Source organism: Ranitomeya imitator, chromosome 2, assembly GCF_032444005.1.
Source record: "Ranitomeya imitator isolate aRanImi1 chromosome 2, aRanImi1.pri, whole genome shotgun sequence".
NCBI classification, from domain to species: Eukaryota; Metazoa; Chordata; class Amphibia; order Anura; family Dendrobatidae; genus Ranitomeya; species Ranitomeya imitator.
The window spans coordinates 696,434,057-696,459,111 of record NC_091283.1 but is presented as its reverse complement, the minus strand read 5'-3'; the positions used below and the strand labels follow the sequence as shown (position 1 = coordinate 696,459,111).

Here is a 25,055-nt window from a genome sequence, read left to right as displayed (position 1 = left end):
GTTATCCACTGGACCCCCGACGCCAAATGATCTCTCACGGCCCACCATTTTAGGGAATCTGTTACCTTTAACGAAAGGCGAAGCTTCCCCTCTAAATGCCCTTTTAACGACCTCTGTGCTGACAGGACCTCCCACTGTAACTGTCTTATATGGAACTGTGCCCATCTTACTGCAGGTATACATGACGTCAGAGAACCCAACAGGGACATTGCCTTTCTCAACGTCATTATGGGGGGTGATGAATTGCTGATTTCACCAGATTTTGAGTTTTGACCAGCTTGTTTTCTGGTAGGAGACAAAGCTGACGTGTGGAGTCCAGAACTAAACCCAGAAAGGACTGGACTAGCTCCGGCGTCAATCTCGACTTGGCGAGATTTATTTTCCACCCCAACCGCTCTAGCGTTGTTATAACTTCTTTTATTTGCGCCAGACAATGTGCTGCTGAGTACCCTATTATAAGGAAGTCGTCCAGGTACGGAACTATAACTACGTTCTGAGAGTGGAGGAAGGACATGACATCTGACATTAGCTTTGTAAAAATTCTCGGCGCTATTGACAGGCCGAACGGGAGGGCAGCGTATTGATAGTGCCTGAGACAACCTTGGACATAAACTGCTACTCTTAGGAATTTTTGGTAGTCCCAATGGATTGGGACGTGGTAGTAGGCGTCCTTTAAGTCTATGGCAGCCATGAAGCAACCTGGGAACAAGAGTTTTATCGCTGTATTCACAGACTCCATTTTGAAGGAGCAGTTTACTACCGACCTGTTTAGATTTTTTAAATTGACAATGGTTCTCAGCGACCCGTCTGGCTTTCTTATCAAAAAAAGAGGGGAATAAAAACCTTTTCCCTGCTCTTCTCCCGGGACTTCTACCAGAACTCGTTTTGATACCAGTTCCAATACCTCTGCTTTCAAGGCAAGCTGTTCCTCCGGGGTTTTTCTTTGGGGCGTCAACACAAAAGTCTGTCGTGGTAGATAAACAAAATTTATTTTTAGACCATCTTTGATGACCTTCAGAGTCCAAGGACTGGGGGAGATCTTTACCCAAGCTGGGAAAAAAGATGAAAGCCTTTCCCCTACTTCTGGCCTGGCGTCATTGGGAGGGCTTCCTTGCCGATGTTGAGGGACCTTTAAACATATATCCAGATCCCTTCCTGTCTCTGGAGTCCCAATTCCTTCTATCTCCCGGGGGGCGACCTCTACTAAATTTCCCCCACCGAAAATAGGGCCGTCTAATGTCCACCGGAAAGCGAGGGAATCCCTTTTTCCTATCCCCTGCTTTCTCCAAAATATCCTCTAATTTCTGTCCAAAAAGGAAATGGCCATCACATGGTAAAGAACAAAGTCTGTTTTTTGAAGGCAAGTCGCCCGGGCATCCCTTTAACCAAAGAGCACGTCTAGCCGCATTAGATAGATTCGCAGCTCTGGATGGTAGTCTCACGGAGTCTGCCGATGAGTCTGCTATAAAGGCAGCCGCTCCTCTAGCCATAGTTACATTGGTTAGGATGTCTTCTCTCGACACTTTAGATTTTAACTGGTCTTCTATCTGTTGTAACCAGACTATAAGGGAGCGTGCAACACAAGTTCTGGCGATTGCCGGTTTTAACCCTGCAGTTGCCTCCCAGGTATGCTTTAGGAACCCGTCCGCTTTTTTATCTAGAGGGTCTCTTAATACACCAGAGTCTTCTAAGGGAAGAGAAGACTTTTTAGAGGACCTGGCAACTGCACCATCAATTTTTGGAACTTTATCCCATATTTCCGAATCCTTCTCCTCAAAGGGATAACGTCTTTTAGAAGCCAAGGGCAGATTACCCGATTTTTCCGGCTTCCTCCACTCTCTTTCTATAAGGGCTTTTACCTTGGAATTCACAGGGAAAGTACGCTTTCTTTTTTCTTCTAAACCCCCAAACATAATGTCCTCCAGGGACTTGGCCGCTTTTTCATCTTTAAGGCCCATTGAAGCTCTAACGGCTTTTATTAATTAATTCGTGTTCTCAGTCAGAAAACATGGACGGCCCCCCTCATCGCTATCTGAAGAGGAGTCGGGGGATTTAGAGGAAGAGTGGAAGGGAGATAACTGTTCCTCCTGATATTCCTCGTCAGACGGAGAGACATCAGAATCTAAAATAAGTTCAGGGTTCTTACTACCCTTTCTTTTAAGTGCTGATTTAACTGAGCCTTCCACTTCAGCCCTAATCATGGCTCTAAGACTAGAGGCAAAGTCAGGGGTCTCCTCCTGGATAGTCTTTTGGATACAATCCGCACAAAGACTTTTCTGCCACTGGGCTGTCAACGGAACTCTACAGAGGGCACATTCCTTGTTTTTAGACTTGTTGCTAGCCTTCCTCGGCGCCTGCCAAGCAAACAGAAAATGTAGCCCATTGCCACCAGGGTGACTTCACGAAGATCACTCACCACCCGCTGAACATGAAGGGTACTGGATTCTGAGGCTGAATAGGAGCATGGACCACATCCCTCCTAGACGCTGAGGAGTCCTGTGACCTCCGAGGGCGATTGCTACTCCTTCCACTGGAGCGGCCGCTCCCTTTAACACGTTGGTGGGCAGGTGAATCACCTGACCTGGGCTCATGCTGCTGCTGCTGTAAAGGCTGCTGCTGCTGATCCATAGTATTCTCCATCTCTGGAGAGCTTTAACGAAGTGAGCGGTGTTTCTATGTCACTTTACCCTTAAATAGGGTGAACCGCCGTGCTCACCGCCTCTTCCGGTCCCTGATACGAGCTTCTCCCCCTCCTGAATCCCGCCGGGAAGCCTGGAATGATGCCGGTGATCAGAGCGATGGGCACCGCCATCTTGGATCCGGAGCACGGCTCTGACGTCACGCAGGCACGCCCCTACCCAGCGTGCCTTGCGCGTAACGCCAGCCGCGCGCCAGGAAGTTACTGCTCACAGAGGGGGAGAGCGGCGTGGGAGACACAGAAGGGCCCCAGGACCACGAACTGTGGCTGTTCCGACGCCCGCACGTGCGCCAGAGCCTGGAGGATCTGCGGACGGCGCTTCCAGCTTCCTGAAGGCCGGCATACAGGCGCCCTGCCTGTTCTTCCAGTGCCGGGACAGGAGTGGGTGAGTGGAACTTCTATCAACAAATACCGCCGTGATGTTCAGCACAAGGGTTCCCATCAGGACAGGAAACCCAACTGAAGCGAGGGAGAGGTACCGCCCTTTTATTTCAGTAGGTTTCCTGTCCCGACTGGGCGGATCCCTCTCTCAGGTGTGCTGTCATGGGAGACGGGAAAAAGAACATTTATATTAATGACTGCTAGGAATGGACACTGTAGTGTTGCTCTAGGAAAACTGGACACAGTTGGTTTCCCCTAGATTACAGATGATCATTAGGGGTCTCAGAAGGGGACGCGTTTCAAGTTGTCTTATCTACAGTTAGGTCCATATATATTTGGACATAGACGACATTTTTCTAATTTTGGTTATAAACATTACCACAATGAATTAAAAAAAAAAACAATTCAGATGCAGTTGAAGTTCAGACTTTCAGCTTTCATTTGAGGGTATCCACATTAAAACTGGATGAAGGGTTTGGGAGTTTCAGCTCCTTAACATGTGCCACCCTGTTTTTAAAGGGACCAAAAGTAATTGGACAATTGACTCCAAGGCTATTTCATGGACAGGTGTGGGCAATCCCTTCGGTATGTCATTCTCAATTAAGCAGATAAAAGGCCTGGAGTTGATTTGAAGTGTGGTGCTTGCATTTGGAAGGTTTTGCTGTGAAGTAAACATGCGGTCAAAGGAGCTCTCCATGCAGGTGAATCAAGCCATCCTTAAGCTGCGAAAACAGAAAAAAAACCATCCAAGAAATTGCTATAATATTAGGTGTGACAAAATCTACAGTTTGGTACATCCTGAGAAAGAAAGAAAGCACTGGTGAACTCATCAATGCAAAAAGACCTGGGCCCCCACGGAAGACAACAGTGGTGGATGATCGCAGAATAATCTCCATGGTGAAGAGAAACCCCTTCACAACAGCCAACCAAGTGAACAACACTCTCCAGGAGGTAGGCGTATCAATATCCAAATCTACCATAAAGAGAAGACTGCATGAAAATAAATACAGAGGGTTCACTGCACGTGCAAACCACTCATAAGCATCAAGAATAAAAAGGCTAGATTGGACTTTGCTAAAAACATCTAAAAAAGCCAGCACAATTCTGGAATAACATTCTTTGGACAGATGAAACCAAGATCAACCTCTACCAGAATGATGGAAAGAGAAAAGTATGGAGAAGGCATGGTACAGCTCATGATCCAAAGCATACCACATCATCTGTAAAACACGGCGGAGGCAGTGTGATGGCTTGGGCATGCATGGCTGCCAGTGGCACTGGGTCACTAGTGTTTATTGATGATGTGACACAAGACAGAAGCAGCCCAATGAATTCTGAGGTATTCAGAGCCATACTGTGTGCTCAGATCCAGCCAAATGCAGCAAAACTGATTGGTCGTCGTTTCATACTACAGATGGACAATGACCCAAAACATAAGGCCAAAGCAACCCAGGAGTTTATTAAAGCAAAGAAGTGGAATATTCTTGAATGGCCAAGTCAGTCACCTGATCTCAACCCAATTGAGCATGCATTTCACTTGTTAAAGGCTAAACTTCAGACACTAAGACCCACAAACATACAGCAACTGAAAACCACGGCAGTGAAGGCCTGGCAGAGCATCAAAAAGGAGTAAACACAGCGTCTGGTGATGTCCATGAGTTCAAGACTTCAGGCAGTCATTGCCAACAAAGGATTTTCAACCAAGTGCTAGAAATGAACATTTTTTTAAAAATTGTAGAATCTGTCCAATTACTTTTGGTCCCTTTAAAAACAGGGTGGCACATGTTAAGGAGCTGAAACTCCTAAACCCTTCATCCAATTTTAATGTGGATACCCTCAAATAAAAGCTGAAAGTCTGTACTTCAACTGCATCTGAAATGCTTTGTTTAAAATTTATTGTGGTAATGTCTATAACCAAAATTAGAAAAATGTTGTCTCTGTCCAAATATATATGGACCTAACTGTATATAACGCTGGGAGCGTCACTCTGTCCGAAGCCTTTATAGACTGCGCAAGCGCAAGCGCCGGCGCAGTCTGGACCCCACAGAGTGACGCTCCCAGGAGATCGCGGTATGCGTAAACACTGAACGCACACCGCGATCTCCACCGGAGAAGCAGGGACGCATCAGGAGGGTAAGTATATTCACCTGTCCCCCGTTCCAGCGCTGCATGCGGCTCCGTCTCCCGGGTCCTCTGCCTGTGACGTTCACAGTTCAGAGGGCGCGATGACGCGCTTAATGCGCGCCGCCCTCTGACTGAACAGTAACAGCCAGAGGAGCCGGAACACGGCAGCGCTGGATCAGGGCCAGGTGAATATAGCAAGTGTCGGGAGCCTGAGCTAGCGGCGACTCCGGCACCTGACTCCCACAGCATGCCGGTGTCCCCGCCTGCTCAGGCCCCCCAGCACTCGGCGCCCAGCGACGATAGGTGAGTATGTTATTTTTTTTATTATATATCGCAGCAGCATACGGGGCATATAATACTATGGAGCATCTTATGGGGCCATCAACCATAATGGAGCAGTGTATGGGGGCATATAATACCATGGAGCATCTTATGGGGCCATCAACCATAATGGAGTAGTGTACGGGGGCATATAATGCCATGGAGCATCTTATGGGGCCATCAACCATAATGGAGCAGTGTATGGGGGCATATAATACTATGGAGCATCTTATGGGGCCATCAACCATAATGGAGCAGTGTATGGGGGCATATAATACCATGGAGCATCTTATGGGGCCATCAACCATAATGGAGCAGTGTACGGGGGCATATAATACCATGGAGCATCTTATGGGGCCATCAACCATAATGGAGCAGTGTACGGGGGTATATAATACCATGGAACATCTTATGGGGCCATCAACCATAATGGAGTAGTGTACGGGGGCATATAATACTATGGAGCATCTTATGGGGCCATCAACCATAATGGAGCAGTGTACGGGGCATATAATACCATGGAGCATGTTATGGGGGCCATAAACCTTTATGGAGCAGTGTACGGCGCATACACTATGGAGCATCTTATGGGGGCCATAAACCTTTATCGAGCAGTGTACGGCGCATATACTATGGAGCATCTTATGTGGGCCATAAACCTTTATGGAGCAGTGTACGGGGCATATACTATGGAGCATCTTATGGGAGCCAAAAACCTTTATGGAGCAGCGCATGAGGCATATGGATGGGAGCAGCAAATTACAGAACGGGGGCACAGGATGGGAGCACCACATGACGGAACGGAGGCGCAGGATGGGAGCAGCACATGACAGAATAGGGCAGCACATGACAGAACGGGGGTGCAGGATGGCAGCAGCACATTACAGAACGGGGGTGCAGGATGGAAGCAGCACATGACAGAACGGGGGCGCAGGATGGGAGCAGCACATGACAGAACGGGGGCGCAGGATGGGAGCAGCACATGACAGGATGGGGGCGCAGGATGGGTGCAGCACATGTCAGAATGGAGGCGCAGGATGGGTGCAGCACATGTCAGAATGGAGGCGCAGGATGGGAGCAGCACATGTCAGAATGGCACATATATACACATATATATACACATATATATATACATATACATATACATATATATACACATATATATACACATATATATACACATATATATATATATATATATATATATATATATATATATATATATATATATACACTAGCTGAAGAGCCCGGCGTTGCCTGGGCATAGTAAATATCTGTGGTTAGGATGGGAGCAGCGCATGTCAGAATGGGGGTGCAGGATGGGAGCAGCACATGACAGAATGGGGGCGCAGGATGGATGCAGCGCATGGCAGAATGGGGGCGCAGGGTGGAGCAGCACATGACAGGATTGGGACGCAGGATGGAGCAGCACATGATAGGATGGGGGCGCAGGATGGAGCAGCACATGACAGGATGGGGACGCAAGATGGAGCAGCACATGACAGGATAGGGACGCAGGATGGGAGCACCACATGACAGGATGGGGGAGCAAGATGGGAACAGCACATACCAGGATGGAGACCGGGTTCAATAGCTAGTATACTATATAATCGTCTAAGGGTCACTTCCGTCTGTTTGTCTGTCTGTCAATGAAATCCCGCGTCACTGACTGGTCAGCGATGGGCACAGTCCGGCCGCGAATTCGCCCCTTCCTACTCTATCAGTGCCACCTCCATACTCCCCTCCAGTCAGCGCTCACACAGGGTTAATGGCTGCGTTACACCATGTTATGTCGCGGTGTAACGCAATCCGTTAACGTTGCTATTAACCCTGTGTGACCAACTTTTTACTATGCCTATGCAGCACCAATAGTAAAAAGATCTAATGTTAAAAATAATAAAATAAAAAATCATTATATACTCACCTTCCGTCGCCTTTTCCACTGCTCCTCGCGACGCTCCGGGCCATGAATTGCGGTCTCACGAGATGATGACGTTGCTGTCTCGTGAGACCGCTACGTCATCATCTCGCGAGAACGCAATGCATTCTTGGGATAGGAGCGTCGCGAGGAGCATCGGTAAATGCCTGGGCTGAATCCGGGGGCTGACGGAAGGTGAGTATATAACTATTTTTTATTTTAATTCTTTTTTTTTTAACAGGGATATGGTGCCCACATTGCTATATACTACGTGGGCTGTGTTAGATACTATGTGGGCTGTGTTATATACTGCATGGGCTGTGTTATATATTGCATGGGCTGTGTTATATACTACGTCTCTGTGCTATATACTACGTGGCTGTGGTATATATTATGAGGCTGGGCAATATACTACATCGCTGTGCTCTATACTACTTGGCCTGTGTTATATACTGCATGGGCTGTGTTATATATTACATCTCTGTGCTATATACTATGTGGCTGTGCTATATACTATGTGGCTGTGCTATATACTACGTGGCTATGCAATATATATTACGTGCCTGTGCAATATATTACATGGCTGTGCAATAAATTACGTGGCTGGGCAATATACTATGTGGACTGTGTTATATACTGCGTGGGCTGTGTTATATACTACGTCTCTGTGCTATATACTACGTGACTGTGGTATATATTACATGGCTGGGCAATATACTACATCGCTGTGCTCTATACTACTTGGCCTGTGTTATATACTGCATGGGCTGTGTTATATACTACATCTCTGTGCTATATACTTCGTAGCTGTGCTATATACTATGTGGCTGTACTATATACTACGTGGCTGTGCAATATATTACGTGGCTGTGCAATATATTACATGGCTGTGCAATATATTACGTGGCTAGGCAATAAACTACGTGTCTGTTCTATATACTATGGGGCTGTGCTATACACTATGTACTATGTGGCTGGGCAATATACTACATGGGCTGTGCTATATACTACGTCAGCTGTTTTATATACTACGTGGGCTGTGTTATATACTACGTGGGTTGTGTTATATACTACGTGGGCTGTATGCTACTTGGCTGTGCTATATTTCTCTGCTGTATCTGCGCATCATGAATCGTGGTATGTGTTAAAGGGGGTGGGGGCCCACTGAGACTCAATTGCCCGGGGCCCTCAAATACCTGCAGCAGGCTCTGGCTTCACTGATTGTTCCCGGCCGGGTGTAACCAATCAGCGACAGGCGCAGTCCAGCCGCGAATTGGCGTGGAATTTCAACCACACTTCGCTAATTGGTCGCACCCGGCCGGCCTAATCCTGTGTATAAATTGCATTATTCTGAAAACTTCATAAATAAACTACATACATATTCTAGAATACCTGATGCGTTAGAATTGGGCCACCATCTAGTGGTAAATATACACCTTTAAAATTGTGCTCATCTAATTTGACCAAAAATGTGCATTCGACTTGGTCAGAACAACTGTAAAATAATATGTGAAATAGGCAAAATTAGCCTTTATATGTTTGTAGAGTTCTGTATGGTTAGGTGAAAAGGAGTTTGCACATATGCTGACACCTTCTGTAATTTAACTTCCAAGGTACTTTTACATGTTCATTAAGCTCTTCATTAAAATTAGAGTCTGGGCTCAGGAGTTATTAATTTTGAATCTAGACCACCTTTCCAATTTATTCTTTTGCAAGGTCTTACCTGTATGTTTAAAGTGGACCTGTCTAGATTTTGCAATATAAATACATATGAATACATTAAATAGTATAGAAAATCAATAGATATTTTAGACATGATGGGTGTGCTTAATTTGATATGCATGTCAGAATAGCAGTATAATCCCCTTTGAAGATGTGAACTAAATCGCCACACACCTAGATTATTGACAGCTCCGCACTGTCCTTCCACCCTGCTGTTGCTGAGATGTCATGCTGATCAGTACAAACTACAGCTTGTTACACTTGGTCCCGTAACTTTGCGGGGTCCCCAGCAGGACTCCCGCTCTGTGCTGACTCTGTGCTCTGTGCTGACCCCACGCCGTCCTGCTGCAGCCCCTGCTTTCTCTCTTCCCCCTGTTTCCTGGCGCGCGGCCAACAGGTCCTCAGGTACAGTGCTTAGGTTGCGCGTGCTCCCGTTCTCTTAAAGACACAGTGCATCTTTCAAAAAGTACTTCTGAACAATCGTGTGTTAGTAATTACTATTTCTAGCCTCTCTGCCATAGGGAGGGTGCCAGAGCAACAAGTATCTTCTGTTGCTAGCTTCCGGTTTTGGCTAGTGTGTGCGTTAGAATCTGAAGTGTTCTGCCAGTGCTCCGCTTACACTGTTTTTTTCCACAGACTATAAGCTACCTGTTACATGGCTATCCTGGACAACGACCGTTCTGTCTATGCCAGTTCCACCATTCAGACATCCGTACCTCTGGACAACGTCAGTACCACCTGTGTCAGCTCCACGACATCTGTTAACCCTGCTTGTCTGTCTGTCCCGCTGGGACAGCTGCCACGTGTCCGATGGTCTAACTGGAGGTAGCACCCGTGTCCCCCAGGCATTCCATTCTAACCCTGTATGATGGGTCTTACCAAAGGTGTCTGGGGCTCACGTAGTCATGCCCCCTACGGAGCCCCATGGACCATGGTCCCGAGGTTCCACAAAAATATCAATAAAATACGAATGTGAACTTCACCACCTGTTTCTCCGCTTCCATTCGTTACACAGCTGGATTATTATTTCTTACACTTTTTGGCAAGTTCGGGTCAGGAAATCCATGGTCAGTCCACACATTGCGGTCTGCAATACAGCCCCTGAAAGACATTCCTCTGAACCTGTCTTTTAGTTGAACTCAAAAATGTTCACTTTAATATCAGTATCAGCCAATCAGTTTTATACAACCATTCTGAAACACACTTTTAAAGAAAGAACATGTCAGCACTTCATCATGTCTAAAAGATGTATTTATGAATGTAGGCAATATGTATTATACAATCTGATGGCACATCTGCCGTATGAATGTTAGACTGGAGAATAGTCTCACAATAGCAAACACCCTCGAGCAGTCTCTTCCATACTCTTATGGTACATTTACATGGATGGATCGGTGGCAAGACACGACAACCGATTGGTAATCTTTTACCATTTGGCAGTTGTTTGAAACAGGCAAACAAAAGAGAACGATGTCCACTGAGGAATATATACTAGATCATTCATAGGGTATAGGCTGCCATGGTTCTAGGCAGTGAGAGTCCTGACTACACAGAATGATGAACAGTCGAAAATGATGATTTCTATGCAGCATAAAAAATCATTTCACCCGATGAATGAGCATTGATGAATGAGCTTATTCATCGGGTGATCGGCAGTTTGTTTTACATGATAAGATAATCATGAAACGAGCATTTTTAACACGGATTTCTCATGATCATCTTGCAGTGTAAAAGCCCTTTAGTTTCACCTTGTTATAAAAACAAACATATTTTTATAACAATTAACCCCTTAGTGACCGAGCCAAATTTTTGAAATCTGACCAGTGTCACTTTATGTGGTAATAACTCTGCAACGCTTCAACAAATCCCAGTGATTTTGAGATTGTTTTTTCGTGACACATTATACTTTATGATAATGGTAAATTTAGTTCAACATTTTTTGTGTTTATTTATAAAAAATATAAAAAATTTGAGAAAAATGTTAAAAAATTAGCAATTTTCTAAATTTGAATGATTATCCCTTTAATCCAGATAGTCATACAACAGCAAACCATTAATAAATAACATTTCCCACATGTCTGCTTTACATCAGCACCATTTGTAAAATGTTATTTTATTTTGTTAGCATTTTAGGAGGTTTAAAAATGTAGCAGCAATTTTTCATTTTTTCAAAGAAATTTACCACATTTATTTTTTTAGGGACTTATCCATGTTTGAAGTGACTTTAGGGGTCTCATATATTGGGAAACCCCCAAACGTGATACCATTTTAAAAACAGCACCCCTAAACATATTGAAAACTGCTGTCAGGTAGTTTATTAACCCTTCAGGTGCTTTACAGGAATTAATGCAAAGTGGCATGACAGAAATGAAAATGTGTATTTTTACCACCTAAATGTTGCTAACTTCTAAACAGATTACTACAGCCGTCAGACTCTAAGGCCGCTATTTGTTCATGAATTGCCATCGCAAACATCAGGACAACAAAATCAGGATCTGAGGGCACCAATTGGGATAAACAAGAAGCCCCCACACTCTGTTAACCATTTATAATGATGTAGTCACTATTGACAGCAGCATCTAAGGGGTTAAACAGATTTAGAAGGTGCAAATACTGATCGTGGCTGATACAGCAAGTTGTCAGCTATAGTGTACAACCAACAGATGCTGGATTGTCATCTGTATGGGGAGGATATTCTATTATATCTCAGGTCAGTTAAAAGACGTATTGGCGGTCATTAAGGGGTTAACATGTGTTAATTCAAGAATCAGACCGTACCTCGTTGAGTGATGTGAGAAGGTACAGAACACCTCTCTCTTTTACTGATCCTGTATACTGTAGATATTCCTTCTTCAGGTAAATATCTATCCCATACTGCTTTGAAATCCTTGAATACTGAAATAACATAATGAAAGAAAAGAAGATGAGTTATCAGCTACAACAGGAAAAATATATATTTGTATCATGTTAGCCAGCAGATAAAATATTGAAAGTTGAGATTGCTCAGTGGTTGATACTTTACAGAGATCCCATTACTTTTACACTTACCACTACATTTTGACTTTGATAAATTTATAAATATTCATGTGTTTAATGAAACAACTTTTCAGCTACTCTCCACATCACAGACTCTGCTCTAACAAGCCTCAGTAACAAACCTTCTTACCACCCATGGCATACCAAAAATGTCCCAGAAAGGCTACCTGAAAAGATGGTAACAAATAGCAAGCTTTTGAAACCCTAGAAGTCTTGAAAGCTGCTATTTACTATCATCTTTTCAGCTAGCTATTGTTATAGCAGGATTCATTTTATCCTGCTTGCCTCCATTTTGTGTAAGTGTTATTAAAGGTCAGATAAACACGTTGTTATTCACTATTCTTCATTTTAGCTGTTATTGCAGATTGTAGCAGGGAATGTCCTTGGTAAAATAACGAATAATGTACTGTGTAAAAATATGTTTGCGAAACCATAGGAGGCAAGGGAGTAATACACTCCGACGCTTAGCCCATAATATGGAGAATCCGCCTCCAACACAAGAATGCATAAAAAGTGTGTGTAAGCTTATTAAAATTAGAGATACTTCAGATACAGCCTTGGTGTGTTGAGTCTTATCTCTCCGGTGCCGTGACGTCATCTCTACGGTGGACTCATCAAAGAGTAGGTCGAGACCTGCGACAACACTATCAAGAGGTATCAACCACTAAGGACTCTCAGTTTTTAATATTTTACTTGTCAGTTTTACGTCCTATAAAAGAAGGCAGATATAGCTCTCCACATAAAGAAACAGTCAACTTAAAGGGAACCTGTCTGCAGAATTGTGCACAGTAACCTACAGACACTGTCAGGTTGGTGCCATTACACTGATTACAGTGATATCTGGTGATGAAGTCCGTCTTGTGGTTGTTGTTCCATCTGTATTTGCAGTTTTCAGTTACTGAGATTCTCAAACTCTGGGGCGGCCTGTGGGGGGTCTTCATGTGGTAGTAGTAGTTGCGGGATCTGGCCGTGCTTCCCTCCACCCCTGGAAGCACGGCCAGATCCCCCAACTACACACTTTGGGATTCCCCTCTCTATAGGTAAAATTTATTTTCATTGTCTTTTCACATTTGACACGGATTGTTCGGCAGTTTTTTTAAGATTAATATTTATAACATATTCATCTGGGCACTTGTACCCTGATTTCACTTCACATATACAAAAAAAGAGAAAAGAAACATGCACAAACGCAGGGATCACCAAGACAGTATATAATATATAAACATATAACGTTTTATTTAATGTCTTTTAACCACACAACTGGAATTTAAAAAAATCTAAAAACATGAATACAAAAATACACCCAAGAACAAGGCAGTGTACAAGGATGAAATCTTGCCAATGGAAGAAGACAATCCCTCACCAAATAACCTCAAAGAATCGTATAATGCCCCACAAACATCAATAAATCATATTTTACCTCCAAACAGCCTATTGATTATGGATTGGTACCCAATATAGATATAAACAATGTAAACAATATAATATAGTATAAAGTGCAGTTATGGTGCTAATATAATGAGCATCACGGACACATGTAGCTAAATAACCCAAAAGCACAAATAACAGTTTGGCACCAAATCTAAATAGGAATCTCAATAGATACACAGCATGGTTGAGCAAAAAGACCCCAAAGGGTTAATCAGGGAAAAAGATACATTTACCCAACAAATAGTTCCTAATAGGCCAGCTCACATACTGCATAGGGCTGAGGGGTTTGAAGCGAAAAGAGGGAAAGTCAGCTCCAAAATAGCCCACCCAATGGGCTATTTAGATTTGGTGCCAAACTGTTATTTGTGCTTTTGGGTTATTTAGCTACATGTGTCCGTGATGCTCATTATATTAGCACCATAACTGCACTTTATACTATATTATATTGTTTACATTGTTTATATCTATATTGGGTACCAATCCATAATCAATAGGCTGTTTGGAGGTAAAATATGATTTATTGATGTTTGTGGGGCATTATACGATTCTTTGAGGTTATTTGGTGAGGGATTGTCTTCTTCCATTGGCAAGATTTCATCCTTGTACACTGCCCTTGTTCTTGGGTGTATTTTTGTATTCATGTTTTTAGATTTTTTTAAATTCCAGTTGTGTGGTTAAAAGACATTAAATAAAACGTTATATGTTTAAATATTATACTAGCTATTGAACCCGTTCTATACCCGGGTGGCGAGCATTTATATTGGTATACGGTCTCCATCCTGTCATGTGTTGCTTCTATCCTGCGCCCTAATCTTGTCATGTGCTGCTACCATCTTGCGCCCCCATCCTGTCATTTGCTGCTCCCATCCTGCGCCACCGTTCTGTAATTTGCTGCTCCCATCCATATGCCCCATACGCTGCTCCATAAAGGTTGATGGCCCCCATAAGATGCTCTATAGTATATGCCCCATATGCTGCTCCATTATGGTTGATGGCCCCCATAAGATGCTCCATAATATATGCCCCGTATGCTGCTCCATTATGGTTGATGGCCCCCATAAGATGCTCCATAGTATATGGCTCATATGCTGCTCCATAAAGGTTGATGGCCCCCATAAGATGCTCCATAGTACATGCCTCATATGCTGCTCCATTATGGTTGATGGCCCCCATAAGATGCTCCATAGTATATGCCCCGTATGCTGCTCCATTATGGTTGATGGCCCCCATAAGATGCTCGATAGTATATGCCCTGTAAGCTGCTCCATTATGGTTGATGGCCCCCATAAGATGCTCGATAGTATATGCCCCGTATGCTGCACCATTATGGTTGATGGCCCCAATAAGATGCTCCATAGTATATGCCCGATAGTATATACCCCGTATACTGCTCCATTATGGTTGATGGCCCCCATAATATGCTCCATAGTATATGCCCCGTATGCTGCTCCATTATGGTTGATGGCCCCCATAAGATGCTCCATAGTATATGCCCCGTATGCTGCACCATTATGGTTGATGGCCCCAATAAGATGCTCCATAGTATATTCCCCATAGTATATACCCTGTATGCTGCTCCATTATGGTTGATGGCCCCCATAAGATGCTCCATAGTATATGCCCCGTATGCTGCTCCATTATGGTTCATGGCCCCCATAACATGCTCCATAGTATATGCCCCATAGTATATGCCCCGTATGCTGCTCCATTATGGTTGATGGTCCCCATAAGATGCTCCATAGTATATGCCCCGTATACTGCTCCATAAATGTTGATGGCCCCATAAGATGCTCCATTGTATTGTATGCCCCGTATACTGCTCCATAAATGTTGATGGCCCCCATAATTTGCTCCATTGTATTGTATGCCCCGTATACTGCTCCATAAAGGTTTATGGCCCCCATAAGATGCTCCATAGTATATGCCCCATACACTGCTCCATAAATGTTGATGGCCCCCATAAGATGCTCCATAGTATTATATGCCCCGTATGCTGCTGCGATATATATAAAAAAAATAACATACTCACCTATCGTCGCTGGGCGCCGAGTGCTGGGGGGCCTGAGCAGGTGGGGATACCGGAGCGCTGTGGGGGTCAGGTGCCGGAGTCGCCACTAGCTCAGGCCCCCGACACTTGCTATATTCACCTGGCCCTGATCCAGCGCTGCGTGCCGCTTCTTCCGGGTCCTCTGGCTGTGACTGTTCAGTCAGAGGGCGGCTCGCATTAAGCGTGTCATCGCGCCCTCTGAACTGTGAACGTCACAGGCAGAGGACCCGGAGGACAGAGCGGCTTTTTCTGGCAGGCCTCCCTCACACAAGAGGCATCTTGTTAACCTTTCTAATTGAATATATGTGTTTTAGAATGTTTAATAAAATTATGTAACTTTTAGACAAATACAGTACTTTGCAAGCGGTTATTTTCATATGCCCCTGTCAATATGATTGATTTAGGTCATACTGATGGATTTTCATGATCACATATACTGTATAATAATCATTTAAGTATTTTATTTGCTGATATAAAGTTATTCAGAAAAAAGATAAATTGTCTCCACCAAGATGACGTCATCCACGCCTACACAGTAGCATCTATCGGCGATCCGATAGATGCTACTACGCAGGCGCCGCTGGTGCCATTTTTTTTTCCTCTAGAAAGATGGCGCTGGCAACGACTGTGCAGTAGCATCTATCAGATCACCCATAGATACTACTGTGCAGGCACCGACAGAGCCATTTTGTGACAGATTTACTTTTTCTGAATAAATTTTTATCAGCAAATAAAATAATTAGATGCATATTATACATGCGATCATGCTGCAGCTTAGGGGCCACCGCCGTAGCCTGCCTGCTGAAGGGGATTTTTTTTCCAGTACATATTATATTCAGTATGCAAAATAGTGGGCAGGTCACTGAGGAATAAATGACCTGTCATAACCCCATAAGGCTGAGGATAAGGATAAGCAGAGCACCACGTAAAGCCCTGCACACAAGCCGCCCCGGAGCACCAGAATCTCATTAATGGAAAACTGAAACTAAAGATTAAACAGCAACCACAAGATGGATTTCATCAACCCAAGTATCGCTTTAATCAGTATAACGGCGACGACTGACAGTGTCTGTAGGTTACTCAGCACAATCCTGCTGACAGGCTCCCTTTAAACAGGAATGGCTCTTTCGTTGCACAAGTAAAGCCCAGGGGCGCATAAACATAGTCACAGTTTGGAACCAAATGTGACCCAAAAGTGTCCCTTCCCCAGTGACTACTAATATAATTACTACTAATGACTTTGTAAGATTCAAGTTACCTTTGTGGTGATGCATTTGGCTATAATTGGCCTCGTAGGTATGGGTGCTAGGGTGCTTAAAAGCAGCAATATCATGGCAGGGATGCACCCATTACAAAATAATATATGAAATAACAATAATGATCCTAGTCATATCCTGCACAACCTATAGCTGACCTTCAGAGGAGTATCAAAAATGATGGTTTAGGGGGCCTTCAGCAGGCTCTAGGTTGTCATCTTAACTCATCGTACCGGCAACATCCCTGCAGGCATCACTGCATGGATTCCCATCTCCCCTCTTACTCACCACTCCTGGCTATGCTGTGAGTTCTGTCCTCTGCCCGCTCCATGCTCTGGGCCTCATGTCCTTGCTTGTTGCATACCTCCTGGCTGTATGCTTAGGGCGGCGGCACGTCCTATTTCTTCTAGTGACTGTGTGCACCTTCCTAAGGTGTCCCCTGCCAATTGCCAAGAGGCATCAGGTACTTAAGGCATTCCCACCAATAGGGGATGCCCAAGCAACATATTTACTCACTTAATGTCTTGCTGCTGAGTTGCCAGGTCCTGTCTTGCTGTGTCTCTCGTTTCAGCCACCCAGTGGGGCTTCGTACCCTGGTCTGAATCCTTGTTTCTGTGCCTTGTCCAGTTCCTGATCCTGTCTGAACTTAGTCCTATACCCGTGTCGTTTGTATCCCTGTCTGTAGCCTATCCTATTCCACTGAGAGTTTCCTTGTGTTCACTCCTTCTGCTCTTTGCTCCGCCTCCTGTGGCTCTGCTCTTTGCTCTGCCTCCTGTGGCTCTGCTCTTTGCTCTGCCTCCTGCAGCTCTGCTCTTTGCTCTGCCTCCTGCAGCTCTGCTCTTTGCTCTGCCTCCTGCAGCTCTGCTCCTTGCTCCACCTCGTGCGGCTCTGTTCTTTGCTTCGCCTCTTGTGGCTCTGCTCTTTGTTCCGTCTCCTGCGGTTCTGCTCTTTGCTCCACCTCCTGCGGCTCTGCTCTGCTTCGCCTCCTGTGGTTCTGCTCTGCTCCGCCACCTGTGATTCTGCTCTGCTTCGCCTCCTGCAGTTCTGCTCTGCTCCCATCTTGCCTCCTGCGGCTCAGTCCTGCTCTCCACATCATGCGGCTTTGCTCTGCTCCCGCCCCACGCCCTGTGTGTCCTTTTCCCTCCAGCCTGTACTGATTCCAACCTGCTCCCTTATCCTATTCATTCCAGCCTATATTCCTGTGTCTCCTGAAAAAGTTCCTGGCCCTCCAGTCTGAACTGGTTCCTATCTGTTCCATACTCATACCTGCCTATGTTTCTCTCCTTCTCGAACCAGTTCAAGTCCTGCTAGCTGTGCTCGCCAGCCAGCCGTGACCACCTGTCTGCCCAGAGTGCCAGCCATGCTTGTTAAGTGTGCCAGCCGTGCCTGCCAAGTGTGCCAGCCGATCCCTCCTGCCGGCCAGAGTGCCAGCCGTGGCCACCTGCATGCCAGAGTGCCAGCTGTGCCTGCCTGAGTGCCATCCATGCCCGCCTGCCTGCCAGAGTGCCAGCTGTGCCTGCCTGCCAGAGTGCCTGCTGTGCCCACCTGCCAGAGTGCCAGCCGTGCCTGACTGCCTGCCAGAGTGCTAGCCATGCCCGCCTGCCAGCCAGAGTGCCAGTCATGCACGCCTGCCTGCCTGAGTGCCAGCCATGCCCATCTGCCTGCCCAGAGTGCCAGCCATGCCTGCCAAGTGTGCCAGCTGTGCCCACCTGCCTGCCAAGTGTGCCTGCCATGCCCGCCAGCCTGAGTGCCACCATACCCGCCTGCCTTCTAGTGTGCCAGCCATGCCCGCCTGCCTGAATGCCAGCCTTGCCCGCCTGCTTGCCTGCATGCCAGCCGGGTTCACCTGCCTGCCAAGCGTGCCAGTCGTGCCCACCTGCCTGCCAGAATGCCAGCCATGCCTGCCTGCCAGAGTGCCAGCTGTGCCCATCTGCCTGCCTGAATGCCAGCCATGCCCGCCTGCCTGCCTGAGCGGCAGCCATGCCCACCCGCCTGAGTGCCAGCCGGGTTCACCTGCCTGCCAGAATGCCAGCCATGCCTGCCTGCCAGAGTGCTAGCCGTACCCGCCTGCCTGCCAGAGTGCCAGCCATGCTCGTCTGCCCACCAGAGTATCAGCTGCCACAGCCAGACACTGCCCTGGGGTGGTACCTGGCAGCTACCTGCCGCACAAGCCTTACCTCACCGTCAGAGGCTCCAGTGAACACCAAGGTAGCTGCTTAGTCATGCCCCTTCCTGGGTAGTCTGGTTTTTGGCACAGTGGGGCCAAAATCGAACGCTTGCACCACCCAGTCAGGGCACGAACGTAACAGTACCTCTATGATTACGACATAAGGGGATGTCGAGTGTTGGTGATAGCACACACCAGCAATCCCACTATTTAACCCCTTAGTGACAGAGCCAATTTTGTGCTAATGACCAGGCCAATTTTTACAATTCTGACTACTGTCACTTTATGTGGTTATAACTCTGGAATGCTTCAATGGATCCCACTGATTCTATATTTTACTTCATGTTGGTAAAATTTCTTCGATATGACTTGCGTTTATGAATAAAACAAATATGGCAAAAATTTTGAAAATTTGAAGTGACTTTGGGGGTCAATATAACAGAAAATACACAAAAGTGACACCATTCAAAAAACTGCACCCCTCAAGGTGCGCAAAACCACATTCAAGAAGTTTATTAACCCTTCAGGTGATTCACGAGAACTGAAGCAATGTTGAAGGAAAAAATGAACATTTTACTTTTTTCACAAAAAAATTATTTTGGATCCAATTTTTTTCATTTTCACAAGGGTATCAGGAGAAAATGGACCAAAAAATTTGTTGTGCAATTTCTCCTGAGTATGCCGTTACCCCATATGTGGTGAAAGCCTCTGTTTGGGTGCATAGCAGAGCTCAGAAGGGAGAGGAATACCGTTTGACTTTTTGAATGCAAAATTGGCTGGACTCAATGGTGGCGCCATGTTGTGTTTGGAGACCCCCTGATGTACCTAAATAGTTGAAACCCGCCAATTCTAACTTCAACCCTAACCCCAGCACACCTCTAATCCTAATCCCAACCCTAAACATAACACTAACCACAAACCCAACCCTACCCGTAATCCTAACCCTAGCCCTAACAATAGCCCTAACCCTGACCCTAGCCCTAACCCTGGCCCTAACCCTAACCTTAGCCCTAATCTTAGCCCTAAACCTAACCCTAGCCCTAGCTTTAACTTTAGCCCAAATCACTTTAGCCCAACCCTAACCCTGACTTTAGCCCAACTCACTTTAGCCCAACTCTAACCCTAATGGAAAGATTGAAATAAATACTTTTTTTATTTTATTATTTTTTCCCTAACTAAGGGGGTGATAAAAGGTTTTTTTTATTCACTATTCTTTTTAATTTTGATCACTGTGATAGAGTCTATCACAGTGATCAAAATAAACCAATAGGAAAAATTTCCTATTGTTGCCAGGTGCCGGCCGGCAGATCTCGGCAGGTGCACTCCGCATGTGCCCGCCATTTTCTCCCAGAAGAAGACGCCGGCGGCACGGGGGATATCACAGAGTCATGCACAGACACCAGAGGTTCAGGGTGATCGGGGGACCAGGGGCCCTATTTCTCTGTCCTATGATGTGCGATCACATCAGAGGAGAGAGAAATTAAATGGAAAATCTGATTTTTTTTTTTTGCGGGCGTCATTATTCTGGTAATGATGGCAATCGCAACTCCGGGGTCGGTAAAAACCTACCCGAATCATGTTCTCTAGGGTCTCAGCTACCTCTGGTAGCCGAGACCCCAGAGAAATTCTGACTCTGGGAGGCACTATACATTTTTTCCACAGCGCCGTTAATTAACGGCGCTGTGGTTTAAGTACCCTTAACTGCCGCCATTAAAAGGCGTATCGGCGGTCGTTAAGGGGTTATATGCTTCTGTAAGTGAATGACAGTGGTCTATTACTGTTGTTACGGGCAGATGATGGATATATATTACATCTGCCCTGTATGTGGTTGCACAGCTCCTGAGTTTGCTTCATAAACGTGTACCCTAGCCGTGACATACATGTATGCCATGGTGCATGAAGGGCTAAAAGGGCGTGAAGGATAAAAGGGAAAAAACAAAGTTCTAAAGTTTGCCCATCCCCTCATCCATCTCCTCCCTCACTTCAGAGGGAACCTGCATCTTTTTTAAATCATGATAACACCACCTCGTTGTGCAATGATATACTTGTGATTCCTACCATACAGGGGGTCCTTTGAACACCACATTGAATTTTAAAGGCTGCTGCACTGATATCTTCAAATCTCAGGAACTCATTCTTTGGCCGTACACTTGTTTTTTGAACTATTGAAGCAACAGGTTCAACAGCATCTCTCAACGGTTGCTCTGGGGTTCCAGAAATCTTCATTTCCCACGTGGTCAAGTTTCCATTTAGGTATTCATCTTCCACAAAGTCCTTCAACCTCTCGGGATGAATTGGAGGAACACATGGACCGTTGGGATCACTTTGCACTGGACCATTTTTTTGAGACCGTGTCTTGTTTTTCTCCGAAGCGTGATGTCTTTTGTCAGGACTTCCATCATTTCTGCAAACAAGAACACACAATGCAACATGTCTTCAGTTTTTTGTATACTTAGTAATTCGGTATCCGAGTTTACAAATATGAACACATCTGTTATGTAAGAATGGCATGAAATATATGAAAACAGATGGAAATTCACATTTTCCATATTGCCATAATTAGTGTAAGCAAAATAGAACGCCTTAGTAAATTAAAGCATGCAAATGTATATTCAAATGAGAGAAATTAAAACTTTAAACTTAATGTCTTAAATGTCTTGTTCATTGCATATTACTCTTTACATGCAGATGTCACATCAAAGCATTTTAGGGTTAGAAATCAGCAAAATCATTCAATGTGGAAGCATGCATGAAGATTTGTTAATATTCTGCCTATATACAAATACAGGAAAACTCTATTAATTTCCATTGAGAGGTCATCTGATTCTCCAGATCATCATTATATTTTATTAAACCTTACGATTATTTTCACAGTCTGTGTACATTTTATCTGTCAATCCACCATTGGAATTGTACTTGTGGATTACTATAAATCTAAGAACATCATGCCAAGCATAAAAAGAGGTGAATGTATTTTGTGTTTTTAAATTACATACAGCTCCTGATTTTTGGATTTCTTTTGTTTTGGTAATTAATTTTAGTATTTATTATATATGCATGTATGGTTCTTGAAATAAGAAAAAACAATGACACTTAAAAAAGCACTCCCAACAAAATTTGTATCCTATTAATATATTGCAATCATCATATTATATAGCGGAGTGTACTGTGATGAAATGGCCCATGTTAGGAAGCATATGTTACTCAAAAAAACAAAAATTTATTAAATATATCTATTAAAAAACCACCAACCTGTGGCTGCACCAAACACCAACACAAAAACTGTGAACAAACTAGTGAGGGGAACTAGGAATGCCCTGTACTGATATCTATATTGTGGTCTGCCTATCAGCGGGGGTTGGCGCCCTATGGGATAACGTTATGGCGCCCCCGCTCCACGTCGGCTCTAGTTCTGATATGGGCGCTATATACAATATGGGCATAGATTCAAATAAATGCAGCCTATGCAGAAAATTTATAGAGTTAGTAATGGGAGCTGTGCGCACACTTCCCATATCTCGACCCCGGTGAATAGAATGCAGCCGATGCGCATCTAGCATCACCGTAGCAGCGATAGGAGAAGTATTGGAAACCCTCAAAAAGAACGAGCAGTTGGTAATTAAGGCATCCGACAAGGGTGGAAATTTGGTCATAATGGATCATCAGATATACCGTGGTATGTGCCATAACATCTTACAGGACAGTAGGACATATGAGATCTTGAGATCAGATCCCGCAATTCAACATAAAAATGACCTTAGAGAAATCCTTGATGGGGCTTTGGAAAGAAATCTGCTTTCAAGGTCTGAATATGAATTTCTGCTTCCTAATTTCCCTATGCAGGCCACTTTTTACACCCTACCCAAGATACATAAGGGTCTAAACCCTTTAAAGGGACACCCCATTGTTTCTGGGATAGATTCTTTAACACAAAATTGTGGCCTGTATATAGAAGAAATTCTTAAACCTTTTGTTACATCAATTCCCTCATATCTAAGGGATACGACAGACCTACTACAGAAAATAGAAGGTTTACAGCTTGACAGTGGATCTTGGTTGGCGTCGATTGACGTTGAAGCGTTGTACAGTAGTATACCGCATGATGTAGGGATGATAGGAGTCCAACATTACCTGAAGCAAAGGTCGGTGGCATGTAGAGATCACAATGACTTCGTAATCTCCCTGCTCAAGTTCGTGCTTATGCACAATACGTTCAAATTTGATGGCAAACACTACTACCAGCTCAGGGGCACTGCGATGGGGTGTCCCTGTGCCCCATCATATGCAAATTTGTTCCTGGGCTGGTGGGAGGAAACTGTGGTGTTTGGTGAGGACATCAAGTGGTGGCATGAATTTGTAGCCATTTGGCTCAGATTCATAGACGATGTCTTCATAATTTGGACAGGCACGAAAGAGCAATTTTTGGGATTTATTGCGGAGCTTAACATTAACATCATTAATCTAAGGTTTACATCAGAAATTCACAGGGATGAATTAGCATTTTTAGATGTTAAAATTAGGAAGACATCGAATGGGAGTCTGACGACAAACATTTACCGGAAACCTACGAGCACCAACAGCCTCTTGAACTGGAACAGCCATCATCCCGCCCCTTTAAAAAGGGGTATACCGAAGGGCCAGTTCTTGAGGCTGAGACGGAACTGCTCAGAGATTGGCACCTTCCATAGCCAGGCCGAGGATATGTTGTTCAGATTTAGGGAAAAAAAATATCCATCACATGTCCTGAATACAGCATACCAGGCTGCGGCTAACATAGACAGACAACAGCTTCTACACAAACAAAAAACCAGAATAACCCAGGACGAGGTCATCAGGATCATAGGTACATATGACCATCAACATCAGAGGGTAAGAGAAACTATAAATAAACATTGGGATATATTAATGATGGATCCAGACCTCAGAGGTATTCTAGGCACACGTCCGGACATTACCTTTAGGAAAGGAAAATCCCTGAAAGACTCTCTAGTCCATAGCCACTATATGAAACCAACGGCCGAGGGCTCTTGGTTGGGGAGAAAACCATGTGGCTTTTATCGATGCGGGGGGTGTCAAATGTGCAAGTGGATGAAACCTAATAAATCGTTCACAAGTGCTTCCACAGAGAAGACCTTTTACCAACGAGACTTTTCGAATTGTAAATCTGTAAGCGTAGTTTACATGGCCACGTGCCCCTGCCCTAAAGATTATATCGAAAAGACCAAAAGGGAATTCCGTAGAAGGGTAGGGGAACACTTAGGAGATATTAGGAACGGGAGAGACACCACCCTGGCACGGCACATGAGACTACAACATTTAAATGATCCACTGAATATAAAATTTGCCATCATAGAGGTAGTAAAACCTAACCCCAGAGGGGGGGGACTGGGACAGGACCATTCTGCAGAGAGAGTGTGAATGGACGTTTAGAATGGACACCATGTCCCCAAAGGGGTTAAATGAACAACAGTCGTTCACATGTTTTCTGTAGGGCTCTGACTCTGAACTTGTGTCTATCAGAGTTGAATATATATATTTATCTTTATGGACCCTAAAAGAAAGTATAGGGACCTAGTTGTGCTCTTTGCTGTTTTTGGCCCCCTTGTATAGGGGGAGACGTAGATCAGTACATACAATTGCTTAATAAAAATCCTCATTTTCCTGGGTCCGGAGCACAATATGCAAAATGCGATACATAACCCCTGTTCTAGGGGGAAAAAGGGGGAAATAAAAGCGCATAGAATGGACTGCACTCGTGTACACGTATGATGTAGAATTCCTGTGGACTACAATAATGCACGGAAGCAGCAAAATAAGATATTTTATCTCAAATTTGTGAGAGTGTGCATCTAAAGTAGTTCTGATCTGGGCGCTATATACAATATGGGCGTAGATTCAAATAAATGCAGCCTATGCAGAAAATTTATAGAGTTAGTAATGGGAGCTGTGCGCAC

The 25,055-nt window shown here is 44.7% G+C and overlaps 1 protein-coding gene across 2 annotated transcripts in view; it reads right to left on the bottom strand.

Moving 5' to 3' along the window:
• Positions 1–25,055, bottom strand: part of LOC138665529 (L-threonine ammonia-lyase-like) — a 406,691-nt gene that overhangs the window by 263,289 nt on the left and 118,347 nt on the right. For both annotated transcript variants that reach the window (XM_069753102.1, XM_069753101.1), the window contains exons 2-3: positions 21,160–21,505; positions 11,943–12,059 (exon numbers count right to left, since the gene is read on the bottom strand). In XM_069753102.1, coding sequence (XP_069609203.1) covers positions 11,943–12,059; positions 21,160–21,505 — 463 coding nt within the window. The remainder of the gene's footprint in view (positions 1–11,942; positions 12,060–21,159; positions 21,506–25,055) is intronic.